At 40.6% G+C, this 23,662-nt stretch overlaps 1 protein-coding gene across 5 annotated transcripts; it reads right to left on the reverse strand.

Moving 5' to 3' along the window:
- Positions 1 to 363: 363 nt before the first annotated feature.
- On the reverse strand, positions 364 to 23,367 carry MFSD14A (major facilitator superfamily domain containing 14A). Of its 5 annotated transcripts, XM_030573161.1 has the most exons (13): positions 23,135 to 23,217; positions 20,598 to 20,676; positions 15,618 to 15,713; positions 12,890 to 12,952; positions 12,113 to 12,240; positions 10,714 to 10,828; positions 9,760 to 9,978; positions 9,288 to 9,401; positions 8,653 to 8,724; positions 7,849 to 7,961; positions 6,849 to 6,946; positions 5,436 to 5,599; positions 364 to 2,137 (listed from the first exon to the last, which is right to left on the reverse strand). In XM_030573161.1, the coding sequence occupies exons 2-13, from the start codon at positions 20,658 to 20,660 to the stop codon at positions 1,931 to 1,933; spliced, it is 1,452 nt and encodes a 483-aa protein (XP_030429021.1). In that variant the 5' UTR covers positions 20,661 to 20,676; positions 23,135 to 23,217; the 3' UTR covers positions 364 to 1,930. The 5 variants fall into 5 exon arrangements, with proteins under 5 accessions (XP_030429021.1, XP_030429020.1, XP_030429023.1 ...); XM_030573160.1 differs by lacking the exon at positions 20,598 to 20,676 and having other exon boundaries at positions 23,135 to 23,366; XM_030573163.1 differs by lacking the exon at positions 23,135 to 23,217 and having other exon boundaries at positions 20,602 to 20,676.
- Between the last annotated feature and the right edge of the window lie 295 nt (positions 23,368 to 23,662).

Consider the following 23,662-nt stretch of genomic DNA (forward strand, 5'->3'; position numbering starts at 1 on the left):
TCCTGCACCTGCAGCCTGAACTCTTCATTTTTGGCCCCAGCCCCCAATTTCAGGAGCATTCATGGTCTATCATACAAATTTCCATATCCAGATGGGGCCCTTGGGCCAAAAAGTTTGCCCACCCCTATCAGCTCAAAGTTGATTTTATTGCTACAGTATCTGCCATACTCCTTTTTTCAAAACACACAGAGGTCCAGCTGTACATTTTACAGCATCAGAATAAGTATTCATAGGATAAGTGCATCACACTTTGTTTAGAGCTAACCTGATTTAAGGTATCAACAGCTTGCTAATGACAAGTTCAAAATTAAACAAAGCAGAGCCCTGCAGGAGGAAAAATTGTTTGAATGCTTATCACTTTAAGTAAAAACAGGGAATCTTACAGGATCTAAGGTTTTTGTGGATGGGAGCAGGATAAAAAATGAAGGACCAGGTGGGAGCGGGTTGCAAGGCAGGCCAAGAGTAGGATTAAAAATGTTCCATGCAGCGCTCTACTTGGCAATAGACTGCCCATTAGTTTCTTGCTGATTTAATACAATACCACTATTAAGCAAAAACTTTTCATGAAAATTTTGCAGTAAAGGGACAAATAAGCTATTACAGATATGTGAGAATGAAAAGGATAAAATTCACACAATTTACCTACAATTGGTATTTCTCTGTTGAATCAAATTACATTCAAAGCACTAAGGAACCCAAAAACTTGACAGGAAGTGAGAAAGCAATATTAGGCTACAATACGTTCAGCAGGCTACAAGACACATTACAGAATTCAGATACAGACTATGGTTTGAACTGATTTCAAAGACAATTTAAAAAAATCATTAAAATATTCATTTATTAAACAATATATTTACACATTTTCCAGCTCTCAGTCAACCATGGTGAATGTTCAAAGTTAAAAAACCAGTAAGCAGTAACCACAACATTTTAAACTACACCTTATACACAATTTATACAAAGGAATACTTGTTTAAATAATACAACTGAACACAAAATATATTTTTAGAGAAATTCACATCATTAACTGTATAAAGCTCTCTCTCTTGTACTACAGTCCTGAAAATTTAGGACTAAAACATTAGCTCTGTAAAAGTAAAAAGTTACTAGCCAGTCCTGAAAGGCCACTATATAGCACACGGACATTTTCAAGGCTATCAGCTTATATTTCAGTTTGTGTATTCAAGTTTTGAGGTCCTTATGATTACACAAACATCAGAAATAGTGGTATAAACTGTATTTGAGAAAGCAGTTTTAGAGCCCATATTAAAATCTTGTAGGCTCAAAAGATCCACTAATTTAAATACTAACTGTTTGATACTATCTTGTACTCCAAAAATGAGGAAGAATTAAAGTAATGCACTTACACACAACTTTTACTGTTCAGCAAGCGTGCTCACCACATGATTTTGTATTAGCAGAAACTTAAAATAAAACCTCCCATACAGTGATTTTAAAATGAAACCAATTCACCTTTTCCTTACTTGAGTGCATTTACATTAAGGCTTTGTACTATCTGACCCAAAATTTTACAAACATAAAATGAATGGGTCCACAAATATGCTAGTATGTCTCATTGAGACTTAACATGAGGAGAATTTAAAGCTTTACACCTTAAGGAAATGGACACAGGGACACACGCTGATACCTTGAATATGTTTTCCTTTTTGTCTCAGAACTAGGATGAAAAGGTTAATTATATTAATAGTATGAGACCAGTGCTTAGTTTCTTCTTTTTAAAAGCAAGTTAATTTAATTGTAACATCTTTGGAGAAATTTCCAGTTCCTGTCTGTAGTTCCTACAAATTTCATGCAGAAAGATACATTTCTTAAGATAACATTAAGAAATTACATTTATGTAAATGGAATGTGTATCCAGAACTGGAAACAAGACCTATGAAATATAAAAACGTTTTTCTGGATTTTGTCGTCATACATTTGTGTCTTGCAATAAAGGTTCTTTGGCCTCGCCAGGGACCTGTGGACTGTGTGGATGACCATGACCGCTGCTGTGTTTTTTCCAATTGCTGGACCGTACATTTAGATTGGTGTGTTCAGGAATAAACAAGGCAACAAGCAAAGCCAACAGCACAGAGCATGCTCCAAACAAGAAAGGGGGTCCAGGAATTATGGAGTTCTGAAAACAACAAACACACTTATTTTCTAGGAGGAACAGTTAAGTAAATCCATAGTTCACAGACACTAGTTGGTCCACATCAGGCTCTATACTTAAAAACAAAAAACATTTAAAGCTTTCATTCGTTTAGGGCAGAATACTCTTAATAAGTGGGCTATTTCAATACCCAGCCCTAGTAAACCTTATTCATAGGCGAATGATAGTCATTTGCAAAGGTTGAGGGAGGAAACCCAGAAGAAGAGAAACCTGTTAGACGAGTTTCTCTTTGGGTGTTTTTTAACTGCAGAATTCTTTTTAACTTCACAGGAAACGTGCCACTACCTAGTGTCTTACCTGCCAGAAATACAGACTTATAGAATCATACAGCTGAACTGCTATTTCCAGCCATGTAATTAAAAAACTCACTGTAGCTACCAGATGAAGTACAGGGCTAGTCTTCACTGCCTGTTAGCCTGGGGTAAAACTCAAGCTTTGTCCCAAGCCCAGCTCCTTTCCAATACACACAGATCTCTAGCTTGCCAACCCATCAACATTAACAGCCACATTTAAACAAGAAAACCCAAGGTACTAACTACTATTTAAAAAGTTAAGACTGTGAATTAAACAAAATACAAAAGCAGAAGACTACCCTCCTTCACCCTTCTATATTCTGTTGCAGACATTACAATGGTGCAGTGTTCACAGACCTAGGGTATGGCTACACTTGAAATTTCAAAGGGGCTGCTGCGGCAGCGCTTTGAAGTGTGAGTGTAGTCGGAGCGCCAGCACTGGGAGAGAGCTCTCCCAGCGCTGCACGTAAACCACATCCCTTACAGTTGTAGCTTGCAGCGCTGGGAGCTGTGTTCCCAGCGCTGCGGCACTGATTACACTGAGGGCTTGTCTACATCAGAAAGTTGCAGCGCTGGTGAGGGAGTTACAGCGCTGCAACTTAGGAGGTGTACACATCTGCAGGGCACCACCAGCGCTGCAACTCCCTGTTTGCAGCGCTGGCCGTACTCCCGTTTTGTCTGGGGTGTAGAGGATCCAGCGCTGGTGATCAAGTATAGACACTTACCAGCGCTTTTCTTGACCTCCGTGGAATAAGCAGGTATCCCAACATACCTGAGGAAGCCTCTGGTAATCAAGCTGGTCTCCTTCCCCGGTTTGCTCTCGCGTTCCCCGACCCCCGAGCAAGCAGGTCTCCTTCCCTGCGGTTTGCAGGGTGGTTCGGGGAACGCGAGAGCAAACCGCAGCGAAGCTGGTCTCCTTTCCCGGTTTGCTCTCTCGTTCCCCGAACCCCCGAGCAAGCAGGTCTCCTTCCCTGCGGTTTGCAGGGTGGTTCGGGGAACGCGAGAGCAAACGCAGCAAGCTGGTCTCCTTTCCCGGTTTGCTCTCGCGTTCCCCGAACCCCCCTTGAAGCCGCCCAACAGCGCTGCAGTGTGGCCACATCTAACACCACTTGCAGCGCTGGTTGCTGTAAGTGTGGCCACTCTGCAGCGCTGGTTGTTACAGCTGTATTAGTACAGCTGTAACAACCAGCGCTGCAAAATTTTAGATGTAGACATGGCCTGAGGCTTACAGCGCTGTATCTTGCAAGCGCTCGGGGGTGTTTTTTCACACCCCTGATCACGAAAGTTGCAGCGCTGTAAAGTGCCAGTGTAGCCATGGCCCTAGACGCTGTAAGAAGTCATTTAACTATACAAAAGGGACTATGATCCAACTCGCTTTGCTTATTTTTTGTCTCAGCCAGAAAGTTAATTTACAGGATTTCATTCTATGGTTTACTCTTTTTCATCATGCGCTTATGTGATTTGAGCATTAATACTTCAAGTAAATTGAGTAAACCTGCCCCCCTCCAGTCAAGTGTAAATAAAGGACAAGATCTTCAAGCTTTGTCTTTCACCACACCATCAAAAAGACTGGGCTGACTTGTAGACTTATTTTGAAGCAGTAAGTTTTAGATAATTTATTTTCAAATAAGCTATAGCTGGAAGGACCAGAAATAGCACTCAGTGCTTTCAAGAAAAGAAGAAGCAGTGCATAGGCTGGTATCTATGACCATAATGGGAATTTATGCCTCTTTTTAGGCAGAGGCATATCGACAGGCCAGAACATTTTCCAATGTCAGATAAAGAGGAGAAAGTGGCAAGGACAAGAACTGTGCCACAAGAAAATATGAAAAGAGCAAAGCATATTCAGCTTTTTAGTGTCCAGTCTAAATCATGTGTTTTTCAATATTCAATAGACTTAAGATACAATTCTGGGCACATTAGTACCAGAAAAAAATATTTACAAGTTTAAGAAAATTTAGAGAAAAGCAGAAGTTAACAGGCAAGAGAGACCAGCATACAAGGAAAGAATGAAGAGATGTGTACCTTGGTCAGAAGACGGAGAATAGGAAAGTGTTTAAAAACATGAACCAACAGGGTTCTTTTTAAGGTGATCCAAAGGAGCAATGGGATTGATTAGTCACTGGAAAATTTAGGCTCAATATCAAGAGGACTGTCTTAATTGCAAGAGTTATTAGACAGGTCAAGAGTTTCACAATAGAAGGGGTTACAGAAGTCCCTTTGCTCGATTCATTTAAAGCTGGACTGTCTAATGCACTGTAGAATGTGTCACAGGGCAGCAAGATGAACTAGAGTATCCAATTTATTTCCGCGCCCCCTCCCCAAGGTCTAGGACAGAGGTTCTCAAACTGTGGTCCACGGACCACCAGTGGCCCGCAAGCTCCATTCAGGTGGCCCATGGATAGTTCCCTCTAAGATGCATGCCTGAGTGGCAGCACACAAAAGAACGAAGGGCCATCTACCTAATTAGTGGAGCCATGTATGACTCCACTAATTAGGTGCCTGAACTTTGGAGAAGATGCACATGTAAGGTGAGGTGGTGGCCTTGGGAGAGAGGGGGGGAATAAGGGGTAGGTGGGAGGGGGAATTTGGGACATGCAGGGCTGCGACAACCAGAGAAAGAGACTTTCCCTAGCTCGGGGGCTGCTGCGGCAGGGGAGAGACCTCCCTCCATCCCAGTCACAGCTTGGGGGCTGCTGTGGTGAGAGAGGGCACATCCAACACACCGAGGAAGGTAAGACTACTGATATTAAAATGTGTTTTTTTTAATATAGCACTTTTATTCGAAGTGCTTTACAACAGTTAGCTAATGGCATGAACAACATTTGGAAAGATCATTAAGTTGTCTGCTGAGACCCTCAGCAATTTTCAAGTGGTCTGCAGGAAAAAAAATAAAAAGTTTGAAACCACTCGTCTACGATTTATCTTTGCTGCATTTCTTGTACCTTATAAATAAATAGGAACAATACCTGTTGTGAATGGTGTTGTGTGGCCATGTGACCTCCCAATTCAGTTTCAGTCACTGAGAGTTCATTCAATTCTACATGGAATATGTAGAATATAAAACCATAAAGTGCTGGTCCCAAACCATTACACAGTCCTCGAATTCCTGTTATCATCCCTTGAACAACACCTAAAGAAAAAGGCATTCCATAAAACTAAATGTGTATACAATGAAGACTGTTTAAAATGCTTTTTGGCAATTGTCTAACATGCAATGGGACCTGATTCACTTTTTCCCCATGCTGGTGTAAACTAGGAGTAACTTCACTAAAATCAATCGGGATACACCTCTGTAAGACAGATGTGAGAGGAGAATCATGCTTACACCAGAACCAAAACAATGAGGAACATTAGGCAAGACAAACTATGTTTTAGTCAGAGCACAGTATTTCCTATGCCATACTGACCAAAAGACTATCAAATCTGGTATGTCGTCTCTGACAGCTCTGTGCTTCAGAGAAAAGCAAAAACATTACCGGGGCTCCAAGACACTACAGTAATAATAAATAAATGCAATTGAAGAATTGAGTAAATCCATGCATGGTGGGAAAGAAGAACTGAAACATGATCAGCTGATGTACCGAATCAAAAAAGTAGTGATGTAGTATTATGCTACCTTCAATGCATGGGTTTTCCCCAGGGGTGAAAGTAACTTAAAGGACTTACTGGTACACTGAAGTCCTGAGCAGGGGCATGGCCTCAACCGGAAGAGATAGGGCCTTTCAAGATTTAAAGGTCCTGGGGCTCTGACTGGGGCTGGGGGCCCCAGGGCCTGTGTTGGATGTGCCCTCTCTCACCCTGCAACTACCAGCTGCAAAGGAAGCTGGGAGCCCTGCGGCTCAGGGGCGAATTAAAGGGCCCAAGGCTCCGGTCACTGCAGAGCTCCAGGCCCTTTAAATCACCATGGGAGCCTGGCTGCTGGAGCTCCAGCAGCGCTTTAAAGGGCCTGGGGCTCCCTGCAGCGGCTGGAGCCCTGGGCCCTTTAAATCATCGCCATGGAAGGCAGTCCAGCCCAGCCCAGCGTATGGCTCTTGCTGGTACACTGTACCGGACCAGCTTACTTTCACCTCTGGTTTTCCCTATGCTAGACATACTCATTATTCATCTACCTTGTTTAAAGAGGATAGCCCAGCTGTCTCCAAACAGTCCACAGGCCTTGGAGAACTACCACTCTTCTACAGTGAAGTTAAAACTACACTAATGTTTCTCAATTACATTAACATACTATTATGTTGGCTAATTTGTCCTGCAAACTAGCATGGAGGTTAAGGATAATCCTTGAGTACCAGTAATACAGCATTGATACATCTGATGCTAAGGAGGTCAGAATATTCTTAGTCTGAACATTCCTTAAAATTAACAAGGCCTACGAAACATACCCTGTTGATCAGCATCAGCAGTTCGTGAAACTAGTGCACTTACTGCTGGGAACGTAATACTAGACATTGCTGCAACAGCCCCTGCTGCCCACATCATCCTGAAAAACAGAAGTGTTAAGAGAAAAATCAAGAGAAGAATTCTGAATTTCTACCTTCCATATGCCTCTTACTTAAAAGTTTAGAAAGAACTGCACACGCTCCCCATGCAACAGTGAAGTCACAAGTTAATCATCATTGCTGGATTTCATACCTATCAATTATTCTGAGTTTAACAAATGGTGTAAAATAATTTAAGATATGGTTAGAAAAGTCCCCAATCCTTGAAAAATCCCGACGCTTGCTGGGAAGCATTGATCATGTATTTTGTAATCTCTCCTCCCAAATTAAGGAGGAGGTGAACATCCAAAAAATGAACTTAACTTAGTTTTCCCCCATTAGGTCATTGGTATATTAGCATTTGTAAAGGGTGCAATCAGGGGGGAAGAGCAGGGGAGTGCTACAATTGATGTAAGCTGACATATTGACAAGTCAATGCAGTCTACTACAAGCAACAAGACAGGCCCTCCAAAATAAGAAAAGCAAACCAACCAACCAAGAAAATCTGACTGTTAGAGAAAAGAGGACAAAGCATTTTTCAGTGTTGTTTGGTATCCATAGGTGGAAAATATCCGTGAACAATTTTTGGTCTTATGAAGATTATTGGCACAAGAGATTGACATTGTTTAGGTCAATCATACAGCACAATACCAAATTCTTGGTTTGGGATAGTTCAGACAGTGTTTCTCTGACTGCACCAAGTATAAACCAATTACATCTTTAAAAAAAATAAAAGGTTCCATCTTATGAAGAGACAAAGGACACGTTGTCTATAACAGCTCATGCGAACTGATGCAGGTAAAAACACAAAACAAAAAAAAGCCTTTGTGAATGTTTTTTTATTAAGTAATTTAAAATCTTATTATGTCAGTTCATTAATTCAACTAAAATGAAATGTACGTACCAAGGCTCCGAGCCAAAACCATACCATGCAAGCTGTAATATTTGAAATCCCAGACCCAGTAAGATGGTGTTTTTATTTCCAATGGACCGCATAAGTAAACTCAAAACTACTGTCTGATGGGAAAAAGAATGTAATATTTTAATTGTGACTACTCAAATTATACAGAAATACATATAAAATTTTTACTTTGCTTCTGTCAAAACTAGTGAAGTTCATGATGTAGTACTTTCTAGACAGAGACTGAAACATGTAATAAAGGAGAGAGAGATGTGAAGAGATTGTTACCTTGCTCTTGATGTGCAACAATTTAGATTTTCCTTAGGACTCCATGCACTGGGAATATATTATTTAATCTGCCCTGATGGCTTAAACAAGCTATTTTTCAACCCAAACTAAGCTTAAGGAGAAGAATGAATCAACTTCTAAGAGGTTTGAGACTGTGGCTAAGGAAGAAATAAATTAAGGTTAAGGCACTAGACTACAATTCATGATGTGGATTATATTCCCAGCTCTGACAGATTTAAGGCAGTTTCAATGTCTGTGCTCACAGTTCTTTCACAAAATGGTGATATTTTTCTACTTCCCAGGATGTGAGAATGAATTGTTTATGAACTGCTCAGACATTAGGTGATGGGAAAAAAAAAGGAAGCTATATAAAATGAGATCAGAATTCAGAGCATCTTTCCTTTTCTATTCTAACCTTCTGAAACCAGATAGACTGGAATTACAGTTACAGGGACTGTCATAATATTTAGCTCTCACTTGAACTCATTATATTAGTGAAATTTAGAGATTAATATTCACCTGTGCAATAATGGAGAGAATCCCAAGAACTGCTATAAAAGCTGCAACACTTTCAGGTGAAAATCCCATTATCTACATTAGAGAAGGAGTAATTTGATCATTAAACTTCAAATGTATATTGACACATCTTTCATGTTTTGTGACATCAGTGGAAAGAATAAATGGAGTAACCAGAAAAACGCTTAATCTGAAATAGAGGAAGACATCCCTGATTTTATTCAATCCCATAATCCATTGAAACTAACAAACATTTACTCTTGCATAAAATAAAGGTCTAGTGTGGAACAGAAAATAACTTCTATAATTGAGTATGGAACTTGAAAAAAACCTGACCCCACACTGTAAAAGACTAAAAATATTTTATCAGCTAACAAAAGCTAAATTTTAACCACTGCAATGTAGTGGAATTTGTACTTCAAGGAATAATGCAAATGACTAAGAAACATGAAAAAATATTTTGAGAACAGATTCATCTCTTTATTAACTATCAGAGTAACTAAAAGCCACTATCAACAGCCATTAATCATACTGGGACTACCCATATATTGCTAAAGTAATGTAACAAGTGCAAAGAATACTCCCTTCTATAAATTTAGTTTCCCTTATCAGACATTTCTTCATATGCAGATTCTTACCTGTCTGAGGTATAGGAAGAAGCTGGAATATTGACCTGCCTCCGGGAGGTAGGAAAGAAAGACTGTTATGCAGATTAGCAGCACTATGGAATCTTGACCCACTTTCTTTAGTGACTAGGACAAAAAAGACACAGCTGTAAGGTCAACAACAGAAAACATCTACTCTTCATCACTCCTAAGCAATGATATACAAAATGAACACTGAAAGAGGCAGATGCCCTTTAATACATACATCACTGTTGAAACATGTCCTTCAGCACATGCTAATCTGCATTTGCTAATCCCTGCTAAACAGGGATTTGAAATTACTTACACCCTTCCCCAATAAACCCAGGAACTCTTCAAACAATTTTTTTAAAACCCAAATCAAGAGATAATTACTATCAGTCCCATTCCTGACTCAAAAGCAGTACAAATCCAAATTTGCATATATCAAGCCACCACTCCATGCTTAAACATTTAAATAGCTTACTGCAAAGGGGTCAGCCTGTTCCCAAGAAATGGGTGCTCCCCATGATGCTGGCCTCATCTTCTCAGGCAGCGATTCTGGTACAGCAACAAGAATAAAACAAATATCCAACAAAGCTATAGCTGTAGCTAGGACCACTACCAGGCTGTTTCCATAGACTCGACCAAGGTAGGCACCAATAGCTGGGCTGGTAACTAAACTTGCTGCAAAAGTTGCTGAAACCTGTAACAGGCAAAAGTCAGTATGAGAATTAACTTTTCCAGTAAGGAAGATCAAACTTATCCAATCTTTTTCTGACTTCACTTTCAGCACCCTCACTTCCGTAAACTTAGTTACAAATCACCATAATCAGGTGCACAAGTTCTGAACTAAAATGTACAGTTCTTCTCTAGCATTGCAGCAGCAACCAAGATTTCAGACATCTGACGATTTTAATGACAAAAATGTGGTGAAGTGGGGCAGCACTGTATAGCCTTGTGATTGTGTCAAATGTGTGAAGTTTAGACACAGAGGTCTGATGGGCGGGGGGGAGGGGCAAGGAGACTCAGCATAACATTTTCTTTTGGGAGTGGTATTAGAAACTATGCTTATTTGCACATCCACAGCTCTTAATAAATCACAGAATTTACATTATATAGTAAAAGTTGCATATGCAAACAAAATGGAAAATAGCACCATCCTGACAACCAGAAAAGAATGGAGAGAAAAGATTATACAATGGCCATTTTAAATTTAAGCTGACAAGAAATTCAACAGGAGAACTGGAAAGTAAGGACCAAGTTTCCATTTGGAAGTGTTTTTTAAAAAAACTGAGCGGCCAAAATAAGTTTATAGTGGGACAGATATCAATTTTGAAAAACTTGCGTCTCCTGCAGCAATATGACAAAGCTTCATTAAGAGAACTCTAGTTGTTGACCCTCACGAAGCTTAAAAGGTACAGAGGAATTAAGTACATACCAGCCCATAGGCCATGCTTCTTTCATGTTCTTGGGTTATATCTGCTACATAAGCAAACACCACTGAGAAAGTCACTGCAAAAACCCCAGAAACAGAGATAATAGCAAAGTACCACCTGGGGACAAAGGAATCAGAAAGAGAATAGCTCAGTGGAGCTAAACATAACCAGCGGTGAACTTCTGAAACGCTTCCAGATAGATTAAAGGTATCTATAATTGTCCAACTTATTCCTGGCAAGTAATTTATAAAGTCAGTATGCATGTGTCTTTATATGGTTAAGAAATCTCTCCAGTGTGCACTGAGTGTATAACAGAATTTCCTGCCATTCTACAAAAAATGCTTTGTGGATTAAATTAAGATAGTTCATTACAGATCCTTCAACATTAGCCTTAGGCCTGTGTCCACAGACTAGCAATTATTTCACTCAAAATGCATGTTGCAAAATATAAACTGTTAAACAAAAAGCCTATCACCCAAGAATAGGGATCAAAATGAAGAGACTACAAAAGACGTTATGACTAGATAGCAAACTGAATTGGTCTCTGATACAATACGAACAGTTAACTCTCAGACTTCTATCAGTGCTAAAACCATGTCTTATGTTACTTCAGATTTATCTTCAGGAGCAGTACAAATCTGAAACAATTGTGAACTAGCCATTATCCTAGGGACATCAGACTCATGAATGGAGGTGTATCAGACTACTAAAATTCCAGCTAGTAAAAATTTACTAGATTTTAATATTTGATAAGCACAACTATAATAAAAAAGCTGCAACTACTTTTTCAGTACCAGTTTTAATGTTACACACTAGTGCGTAAGGTATACACTAGTTCTGAAGACTATTTTCAATTCTTAGTGACTCTTTACTTAGTACTGAAATGATTTTGCTGAAAATTACGGCCAAATAAAGATATACAAGGATTAGAGAGATATTCTCTGAAGGTACTTGGAAATATACTGTATAAAATTATACTTAATTATTAAGTTATTGACCCCCAAGAGGCTTAAAAGTACAAGAAATATACCAGCTCATAGACCATACATCTTCCAAGTTCTTGGGCTCTCTTTGCTATATAAGCAAACGCCACTAAAAAGTCACAAGTCACTCCAGTACTAATGACTAGCTTAGAAGCAAGCACGGGGATAATAGTCTGGAGATCCAAAATCCTAAACCTGGCTTTGGGGTGTTCAGCAAGTCACTTCACCCCATCTCAGTTTCCCCAACTCTGCAATGGATTAGTACTTCCGCACCTACCTCACAGAGGTGCACTAAGAATTAAACAACATCTGGTAAATTAACTAGAACACAAGTGCTATTATAAATGCTACGTTATAAATTATGTACAGCAAGAACACACTAAAGACAAAGCCATAAATACCTATGCTTGTTACTAACCATGGGCTGATCTTCATTAATGGAATTGGTGCACAAGTGAAAAATACTGTTAAGAGTAAGAAGGACTTTCGTCCCCAAACATCAGAGAGAGCACCTATGAGGGGGGCACTGAGAAACGATAACAAGCCCTGAAAAGTAAAAACAAATTTTACATAAAAACCAAGAAATGAAAAAAAATACAATAGCTGAAAGATCGTTAGAAACTGACTGATTTTGTTTTGCAGATTAATGATAAATGTTGGCTATATGGAACAGTGTCAAGCAGTATCTTCTATCATCATCCCCCTTTTCCACTCAGCAGCAGTTACCTGCAATTTGAATTTTACTACCACAGAAACCCAAAATGTGAAATCCAAATGCAGTCAACACAGCTTAATAAATGCATTTTGCATTTTATATGCTGTATTTAGGAGAGAGAGATTTTTCAACACATTGAGGATATGTGGTCTAACAATTGGAGCAAAGGACTGGGTGTCAACAGGTATCTTACATTCTTATGTGCTGTGACACCAACTGATTGTATGATCTTGGGCTATTCAAATGGCCTATTTATTCCTCAGTCAAACCAAGCAAACATTTTAGCAAAAGCAAGATTAAAATAAAGTGCTGCATTTGAGCTCTCCGTGGTAAATTTACCCTCACATTTTATTCACAGCTTGAAAGCTATATTGGAAGGCTCTCCTTATTCCACTTAAGGAAGCATCAGCACTCATATGTACCCTTTATTGATTTATTTTCAGTTATACTCTATTGATTTAGACTGAATTTTCATCCTACCTTTACTCCTTGGATTAGGCCATTCATTAGAAATGTATGCTTTGGGAAGGTTTCATGTAACACCTATGAAAGAATTATGTACATTATATACTGCATTATCTATATTTCACAGTACTAAATATGAATACAGACTCAAGAATTAATATATCTGAGGCATATTATACCAACAATTTTAATATAATTACAGTAAAATCCACCATGAAATTCAACATCAATAATCCCATTGTCAAATAGTCCACTACAGACATTTGCATGGTAGACTACACAATTTCTAATAGTAAATTCTGCTATGCTTCTTACTTTCCAGAAATAAAGGCACCAGTGGATAAGCTACAATGTTAACACTACAGCTGCAGGTCAGTAAAACTAGGAAAGAAGAATCTTCAAAATCAGTGTATTTTCTCCACTTTCTACCACATAAGACTGGCAAAAATTTCATTAAGTTTGATAAAAGTATCATTCCTACTTCAATGAACAGGAATACTGTTGTAGGATTTCCTTAAATAAGGATATGCTGTACTTATGTGATAGACTGATTCAGACACCAAATACACACTACTTTTCACAAAGGTCTTGTTTTGCTTAAAAGGATTTCAATATCATGGAACACAAAACTAGTACCACAACACAGGTAGATACTGTAGTAAGTGAAGGCCCTGATAAAGGCCCAGTATGAGGCCTGAACGAAAGTAATGGTCAAGACTTAATTAAAAAGCAAAGTCAACCTGTGAGCTGGAAGCCGGCTCGGTTCACAGATGTTGGCAAGGAAAGGACTGATGTTGCATAAACATATATTCACCTAGCATACCGAAGTATAAACACAGTACCAGAACACCTTATACTGGAACATTCCACAGATAAGTAAGAACAGGCCGACCCATCCCAATGACAGGAGCAAAAGGGTAAAATGATGGATAGAGTTGTTTTGATCAAACCAACACGTACAAGGTGAGAGGCGGCACCTTACTAAGTAGAGGGGTTGCACCTTACTGCATAAAGGGGTTGCACCTCAGTACGTCAGGAGTGATGTGTAATTTGTTTGTACCTGTGTATAAGAATGTATCCCTGGGGCGGTGTCTTGGTCCGGCCGAGGAGGCAGTGGAAAGTCCCACCACTCACTGAGCCGGGTCCATTGCCAAGAGGCACTTTCTCGTAGTATGCCTGGTAGACTAAGTAATTTACGGGGAACTGCCATTGTGTCCAATATCGCAATAAACTTAGCCGACGTGACTTCGAACCTTACTAGACTCTGCGGTCATTGGGGGTTCTCTTCAGGTCTGCTGTGTCAGCTATCTGCAGAGCTGGGGCAGTATAAAGAGGGAACACACGCACACAGCAGAGTGATACCAACAAGGAGAGAGCAGAGCACCACACCGGTAGCATCTGACAATACCTCTGACAACAGATACTGCATGGAGAATGAATGTACTGCTCAGATGGTTTGAATACATTTTTTTGCATACTAAAGCCTCAGCTACACCTACAAATTATATCAATCTAGGTACAGCGCTCAGAGCTGTGCAAATTTTGTGCCTTGTGCAACATAATTAGGTCAGCCTACCTACATCTACAATAGGCATTAGATTGACTGAAGTTTTACAAGATAGGATCATTAGAATAGAATATCAGGATTGGAAGGACCTCAGTAGGTCATCTAGTCCAACCCCCTGCTCAAAGCAGGACCAATCCCCAGACAGATTTTTGCCCCAGGTCCCTAAATGGCCCCCTCAAGGATTGAACTTACAACCTTGGGGTTAGCAGGCCAATGCTCAAATCACTGAGCAATCCCTCCAGAGCGCTTGACACTCTTAAGCCTAGTCTAGAAGGCTAAACACACTTTTTTACCTATAGATTTCTACACTGCAGCCATGACAACCCCCACCCCCCCTTCCCCTCCAAACCATTACTCCCCTAACCAACAGAGCTATGCTGGCAAAACTTTTAAGTTTAACCTTAACCTGAATCTCTGTAAGCCATGGTGCATAATTATGGCATATAAACAAGTTAAAAATCTCCTTTCCTTATATTGCAGTTTATCAGGACACAGTATCTGTCCATAGACTTCAGGGGTGGGTGGTATCACACTTTATTTCAAAGAAGTTAAGTCATATCACTGACTGTAGCATAAATGAATTACTTAGGCAGGAGTGAAAACATGTTTACCAAAGAGAAAGTTTCTACTTGCCATCACCTTGTTAATTACCAAAGGTTAAAAAGACAGTACAGAAAAATACACAATATTTAATGAGTTAGTTTTAAAGAACGGCCAGGTTCAGTAATGCTCCTTTAAGATCAAAGTCAGAAATTTCTTAAAATTGGGACTGGAATCCCTCACATTCCAAGATCCTACTCTTGTGCTCAAGATAGACCTCTGTCTGTGGGGATAACAGAAATTAAAAAAAAAAAAAAATCACTCAAACTTTCTAAGTATTTCGTCTCAAAAGTGTGTGCAATTAGCATAGATTACATATGTTGATATGTGGCTAATATCAATAAACCCAATGCTACATGGATTGTTTAATCTTCACCACATTCAGTAACATAACACACAAGATGTTCTTCCAAGTGTGAAGTTCAGGCCAGCTCAATTCCACCCAAAACTTTATTTTGAAGTTTAATGGTGTGACAATACTGCAATGAATAATAATAAATAATAATAATAATAAATAAAAAAAGGCTAAAATAAACTTTTCATGCAATACAGAAATTCATTAACCACATCACTTACCACCAAAGTAGGTGCTGTCAAAAGTCCCCAAGCAAAAAACTCCAAAAAAATCACTATGACAGCATGGTAGACACTAGGCGAACCTATTCCTTGAGGCTAAAACACAAAAACAAAAAAGTTGTTACTACAGAATATTTAAAAAGCTGCATTATTAATAAGAAAGTTGTCAAATGTTGGTTTATAAGCAAGAAATTGTTAAGATGAAGTATGGCTCAAAACAAGCTGTTGTCTGAATAACTGTCCTGCATATGGTGAAGCATAATGAATGACTGGAAGTGTCTTAAAAAACAGCACTGTACAAACTGCAATGCCAATTATTATAAACCTCCATATATAGAGAAAACTGAGGAAAAATGACTTCCCTCTAACAAGATTCCACTATTTGAAGTGAGACTCTTTTCTTGGGGAATTTCATATCTTTTTCTCCTCAGGGAAGGAAACAATTAAGTTCACATAGGAATTAGAAGTCAAAAACCAAGATTTAATTATTCCAAATCCTGATTAACTGGCTTACCAATCAACTTTGGTTCTTACCAACAACCAGTGCTTCTATTAGTAAAAGCTTGTGTCTAACTAAATACAAAAACTTGTTGAATTAAATTATCTATAACCCACATGAAAGAAAATAAATTCACACAATGGAAAGCCCATCACAACTTGAGACTAGTATTAGAAGGTTTTCCCCAAATGAGCGGAAGGCAACAAATAGACTCAATACGTACATCAAATGTGGGACAGAGTTTGAAATGTTTCTTTATATTGTTGAGTTAAACTAAAAAAGTGGCTTCCACAGAAGGGAATGTATGGAGATAGAAAGTTAGGTGTGGAAGGGATTTGAGGTGGGGAGAGAAATCCTGATTAGGCTCAGATACTTCATTACATGCTATGTCAACTTGCCATAGTGTATTACTACCCATGCCAGGAAACACTGGAGAATTATTTCACAACAGAATGACACAAATTATCTGCGCATTAAAAATGCTACGCAAGCGGACTTTTTTTTTTTAAATTAAATTTTTAGTCAAAAGCTTTGCCTCAACACCTACTCTTTCTCCAGTCTCCCTTGAGTGTTGAATGAAGAGGCAATTCTCAGCCCTGAATTAGATTTGGTCTACTGTGTTCATATGACTAAATACAAACAGACAAAGATTTGGATTTAACAGTGCTCAAATCTTATCAGCTGTTCTTGCCATCTTGAGATTTCTGCCACTCTAATACAGCTATTCTTACACGATTTTAGCACCATCCAAACCAGAAAAATAACTTTTTCTGGTTTTGCATCAGGTGACTTGTAACCAAAGCTATAGAAGCAGGCCTAAACACAGCTACTGGAACTGGTAAACTGCACCCGCCTCCCAAAGAACGTGAACAGATTTGGAAAAAAGCTTGTTGTTTCGACCAGTCTCTAATAAAAAGCTTTATATTCTGTAATGTTTAGTGGAAAACATGTTTCAGAGTACTTTTAGTACCATGGTTACTTCTGCCCTTTTCTTCTTCCTTCCCTAGTTACCACACCCATGCCCAGCATTCATAAATATCCTTTTGCTACACTCTTCTGTTTTCCAGTGAGCAGAGATGACTTTACAATTTTGTAAAGGGGCCAGAGAGCAGCTTGAACTCACAGCATCACCCATGCCTGCAGGAGGTCCTCTAGGTTTCACTCCCATCACACCCTGACTACAGCACAGGATCCAAAGAGTAAATTTCTGTAGGTACCACAGGCAACAAATACTCTTTTCCCTCCCAGGCTACAGATCAGCATCAGACTTGCTCCTGCACAATGGAGCCTCCCTCTCAGCTGCTATTGCTGGTTCCTCACTGTACGAGGGAGTAAAGAAACAGTTGGCAGCATCGGGGTAAGACAAGTAGTTACTGGCAGCTGCTCAGCAGACAACCACCTTACGACCCCAAGAGTCAGAGGTCAATTTTCCAACATTCCTATTATGGGCAAGGCATGAAGAAATAACAGTTTCTCTCTACCCCACTAACACCTTATCTTGGGCAGGTGAGAGCAGGTCAAGGAAATCAATCAAAGAGACTGCACTGAAGAGCTTCACTGCTTACAGCAGTAAATATTTTTAAAGAGATGGGGGAAGGTGACTACCCTTATTTGCCACTGCATAAGCCATAAGATCATTTAACTGGATGTGTGCGCTAAAATGATCAGATATGAATTAGTGTTGAAATTTAAACCAACAGGCTTAAGCAGTAACAGACAACTGAGTTGAGAGGGAGGGAGCTAACTTGTCAGAGCTACCATATCAGCTTCTCTGTCTACTGGATGAAAAGACAATACTACATTTAGAATATTTTTGTTGTAACCACAAGTACAAGAAACTTAATTTATAAAAACGCAAGTTTCAAGATTCTGCAGAACCTTGAATATCATGGGATTTGATTAATACATCAAGTAGGCCTGAAGTCTGAAAATTAATTACATAAGAGACTGTAGTAGTATGCATCAACTAAGTATGAACAAACTAAAGGAGAAAACACTAAAGGCATTTCAAAACAACATTTTTACATCTTCCACAACAGAAATGTATTTTAGCTATAAAAATTAAAGTCTAAAGGCAAAAGTATAGCTAAATACTCAAGTTATAACCGGAATCTGACACTCACGGTAGAAGCAGATGTTCTTTGACTTTACCTATTCCGAGTATGGCAGTTGTGTTGGGACAGGTGGCACACTAGTTGAACTACAGAAATCCCATCTGCCAGGTCAGATAGGGGTCTTTCTAGTCCAAGAGGATTTTGTATAATAGATCAAGCCAGCAAGAAAAACTTGTACGTGGATCATAACTAGAAGATACTTCTACTGATACAACACTGTAAAAACCTCTAAAGCAAGGACAACTTCAAATGTACAATCATAAAAGCTGAGAATCCACTTGTAATTAATATAGTTTACAAACCAGAATAAGTTTAGATGTAAATTACAAGAAGATTTGAATTCTCCTGCTCTAAGTCACCCTGTCATACCCAAGTATCATAGTTCAAATTTCTTTTCATCAATGGTCTGAGAAGAATGAGTACTGTACATATGATACAAATTGCAATCAATCATCAGAACAGGATGAATAAAGGAGAGGGCCTGAACTACTATTATTGCCTTCCTTTGGTGAGTCTACATCACAAGTATTTTACTAAATGTATTCTGTATTTCATTTATTTGACAATGGCTATTTAACAACTGTACAAAGAAGGATAGCACTACTATCAGAACTTTATTGCAGTTGTACAGGAAGTCTACCTGCAGTCGCTGCTGTAAGCACCTTCTTAACTTTAATCAACACTGAGTTATAAGAATAATACTAGTGACATTACTGCCAAATCAGATTTGACTGGTATTCTGATATTATAAAGTACAAAAGAAGCCACATTATTTTCCAAAAAACATTCCTACACATTGCCACCATACTCTAGCCTTTTTACAGACAATCTTGCTGAAATTAACCGTGTATACCTCTACACCTTGTTTAGGAAAGTATACACTCCCATGCTCTGAAAAAGAGATTTGTGAATGTGCTTGGATGGGAAACCTAATCACAAAGCTAACATTGGGCTAGTGTAGCAGAACTGGAGAGGAGCACAGGGGAACCAAGGTAATAATGGTTTCAATCACTAGAGATAAGCATACACTATAGTAGACCTACAGATCTACCCTATCATGCATTTGAGCCACTGACAATAAATTCTTGCAGAGAAAGGGACTACTGAGTTTCTTTGGGGCTAAAAAATTCAAAATATAATATTTTACCCCATAAGTAATTGATAAACTTAAACATGCATATTTAATTTTTTTTTTTTTATTGCTACTGGTCCGCAAATTAGAGAAATTCAAGGCTTTCAGTTTACTTGATCCCCAAAATATCATTTAGCATGTCAGGCAAGTGAGGAATTGAGGAGGATGAGAATAAAACCGACGGCTAATTTATGGTTGTTGTTTTGTTTTTTTTTAAATGTCTACAGCATGATCCATGCATCTAAGCAGTTCTTGCTGCCATTATAAAGAACATAGTCTAGTATAACAGCATACAGCCTCAATAGGTCAGTAACTTACAAAAAATAAGTCTGAATACCCTTTCCCTACCTGCATTTGAGAATAGGCAAATATTTCCACAAATAGATCACATACCAATATCTGTTATCTAATGACTTCCCAAACAGTTGCATGTTTCCGTACATTTGAACTCAATGTACTTTCAAATGGGCTTGCACTCAGCTTTTAATACTGGTAACTGACATCGAAGGCACTATTTTAGGTATAACTGAATGACACATTAAATCTTTCTCCTTATCCCTGGATGTAGTTCATCCAAGTGGAAATTAGAGGAATGGCACTTTTGTAACAATTCAATTTTTTTCCAGAAAGAAATTCTAATTTCACCAGTTGCATGAACTAGTGGAGCATAAAAAAAGTTACTCTGTCTGTATTCACTCACTATATTAGTCCTGTAAAAAACACGTGCCTACATGTTTGTAATGCCATAAGTTTTTACTTTGTAAAGAAATTACAAACAACAGTAATATTGGTCTTTCACAGTAGATATTTATCAGTCAAATATGAACTTACTTTGCCTCCGACCCTTAAGTAATCTACATAGTAGCTCATCAAGTTGATGAAGGCAGCTCTTGGCTGCTTATACAAAAGACCAGCAAACTGATGTTTTACTTTTATTTGAAGGACCTATCTTAAAGCAATATGATTTTAATGCATTTTGAAAAGGTATCTAAACTACACGAGTAAAGCAAGACATACATTGTTACAGTTATTTTGACCAAGTTAACTGTAACTGACTTATGCTGCTTATAGATTTTTTTAAAAAGCATCTATGGCAACTTCATTCAATCACTAAGTATTCCAAGTTCTGTTACATAAAATACTTAACTATTTATTGGGAAACATTTTATCACACTTCCAGTGAACTGGAAAACCTTACATTACTACTTTGATACAGAAGTTTGTCTCACACTTACCCACCTATTCTTTTTCAGAATATGGAAGCCGAAGGAGACAGAACAAACACCAAAGGATCCCATGATGGCGATGCACACACTGTATGGGTAAAGCACATCACAGATGGGCTTTTCACCAACAGCAGAACCACATCCTACTTATTATACTCAGAACTCCCTGTTCTATTCTACAATGGTTTACTGCCTGCCATCATCCTGACCTAGGCTATTGTGAAACCAACTGCTGTCCGAAAATGCACAGCAGTTTTCTAGGTGGTATTTCCTTTCAAGATTAAGAGTTTAAATATTATCTAATCCATAAATGCTGTAGACTTACACATATTTATACAGAATGGTAAATGCATGGATTTAAGTAAAGTAACCTTATATTGAATCTTGACAAATGCTCAGTACTCAAACTTACTACTTGAGAGTAAAGGCAAATCACCATCCTACTGGTACAGATTATTTAAGAAATACTTTTAAACTAACAAATGATGACCAGATGGATGCCAATAAGATAGAAGAGAAACACCTGATAGCAAGGAAACCTATCAAGAAATAATGGCAAAAAAAACCTGCACAGCCCAGAATTCTTGATCCCACATGAGGCAACAGCAAAGAACATGGTTTTAGTCCCTCCCACCCAAGGCTGCTGGCCAGCCACATCAGGGAAAAAGTGTCAGAAGTTCTTTGGGAACAAAGTTCCTACACCCAGCTCACGTGCTACCTCCAGAACTCAGCATAGACCCAGCTCTGGTAGAAAGCAACCAGAGTGAGTGGAGGCCAAGTTAGGCCTCAGGTCAAATGTTCATCTGACAAGAAATCAGAGGCAGGAGCCCATGCAACAGAAGAGTTTATAGAGTAGCTTCTTCATCACAGGTCCCAGGTAGCTCCACCTAGAGCAGGGCATCTCAACCTTTTTCTTTCTGAGCCACCTCCCCCATGCCCCACAACATGCTATAAAAATTCCATGTGCCACAACAATTGTTTTTCAGTAGATTAAAAGCCAGGGTTTTGAGAACATGACCTATGAAGGAAGGCTGAAGGAATTGGGTTTGTTTAGTTTGGAAAAGAGAAGACTGAGAGGGGACATGATAGCAGTTTTCAGGTATCTAAAAGAGTGTCATCAGGAGGAGGGAGAAAACTTGTTCACCTTAGCCTCCAATGATAGAACAAGAAGCAATGGGCTTAAACTGCAGCAAGGGAGATTTAGTTTGGACATTAAGAAAAAGTTCCTAACTGTCAGGGTAGTTAAACACTGGAATAGATTGCCTAGGGAAGTTGTGGAATCTCCATCTCTGGAGATATTTAAGAGTAGGTTAGATAAATGTCTATTAGGGATGGTCTAGACAGTATTTGGTCCTGCCATGAGGGCAGGGGACTGGACTCGATGACCTCTCGAGGTCCCTTCCAGTCCTAGAGTCTATGAGGGCCGGAGTTAGGAGATAGCAAGCAGAGCAGTAGCCTAGAGGCCCCATGCCACAGGTGGCCTTGCAAAGTTAAGTTGCTCAGGGTTCAGCTTCAGCCCAGCCAGCAGGGCTTGGGATACAGCTTTCTTCCCTGTGAGTGTAACGCTGGCCCTGCTCTCCAGTTGGTTTATTTTAGCAGACACCCTGAAACCTGCTTACAGCCCGCCCCCTCGTACCCCAGGAGTCCCAGACTCCTGGTTGAGAGCTGATGAAATAGAGAATCTCCCCACAAACTAGCAAGTAGAGACAATGTGGCATTGTCTCCCTCATGACCCCATTAGCTAGCGCCAGACTTCTGTCCCAGCTTGACCTGTTTTAGGCATTGCCCTCAAGCCAGAATCTACCATGCCAACTAGGATTACCAATTTAATATTTAAAAACCAGGACACTTCAGTAGGCATGCTGGAATCTCCCCCGCCCCCCAGCTCTGCCCCTACCTCTTCCCTCAATGTCTCACCCCATACATTCCTTTCCCCCCCCCCACAAGGGCCTCTCCTGTGGAGCTCAGGTGGAAGCTGGGGCCACCCAAGGCAGGTAGGAAGCAGCGCGAGTTGCTCTGCCACCCGCAGTAAGCGGACTTCGAGTGTCCAGTCCGTAGCTCTGACCAGACATTGCCCGGTTCCCATTACTGACCAGACTCTCTGGCCGAGAACCAGGCAGCAGGCCACCCTAATGCCAACCCCAAACTCCCTTACAGACCAGATCAGAAGGATTCTCTGGGCACTCAGGCTCCTGTGTCCACCTCACGGCGTTCAGCGTTTCAATGCCCTTCCCCGGTCCGGGGTCCAGCTAGACTAGCCTCACTTTGCTAGGTCCGCCCCTTCCCAGGCCCAGCTCCCCGACCCCCAACGCACCATGCTTCATCGGCTCCGGGCCACCCCGCAGGCCGCCCTGCGCCAGCCTGGCCTCCCCACAGCAAAGGCCAGTCCCCTACATGCACCCGCCAGGCCTCACCTCACCTCATGCTCCCTCCCCCTGCTTCACTGGGTCTAGCCACCGTCCCCGCACGCCTCCGGGCCAGGCCTCGGCACTTCCCTCCGTGCCACAACCAGCCCGCGTCACGCCCCGACCAGCCCCAGGCCTCACCGTGCCGCCGTCCTTAATGATGATCTTCTTGGCCAGCATAATGCTGCGGTTCACGGCCCGTTTCTTCTTCTTCCCCCCCTGGGTCATTTTACCATCCTAGGGCCCCGGGGGGGAGGCGGCACGCTGGGCGGCGAGCGGCGCGGGCCCTTCCCCAGCAGCCAGGCCTTCGCTTCCCAGCTCCGAGCTAGCGCCGCCACCTTGGGGAAGAGCACCGGCCACTCTCACATCACGCGATCCCCCGATTGGCTGAGCGCGGCACGTGGGCACGCATACCCCGCCTCCTCACGAGCTGGAACGAGGCGGGGGGCGGGAAGGTCTGACGGTGGGCGAGTGGCCGCTCGCCAGGCGGCCCGCCAGCCCTGGGGTTTCCCAGCTCTGCGATGCTCCCGCCAGGCGCCCCCACCCTCCGCCGCCGCTTCCGAGTGGAGGGACGGCGCTCAGCCCCCGCAGCGCCTCCATGTCGCTCCCCACCGCTGCCGAGGAGGGTTACGTGCCCCAAGCAGGGACGACAGAGTGTCCCTCTCACCG

Source organism: Gopherus evgoodei, chromosome 8, assembly GCF_007399415.2.
Source record: "Gopherus evgoodei ecotype Sinaloan lineage chromosome 8, rGopEvg1_v1.p, whole genome shotgun sequence".
Classification (NCBI taxonomy): Eukaryota; Metazoa; Chordata; order Testudines; family Testudinidae; genus Gopherus; species Gopherus evgoodei.

Coding starts and splice junctions, on each gene's coding strand:
- MFSD14A (XM_030573160.1), bottom strand. CDS start 23,221: ATGACCCAGGGGGGGAAGAAGAAGAAACGGGCCGTGAACCGCAGCATT. Junction 7,962..8,652: donor TTCTCTCCATTATTGCACAG/GTGAATATTAAT, acceptor TTTTCCCATCAG/ACAGTAGTTTTGAGTTTACT. Junction 5,600..6,848: donor TGCTGATGCTGATCAACAGG/GTATGTTTCGTA, acceptor CTTTTTCTTTAG/GTGTTGTTCAAGGGATGATA.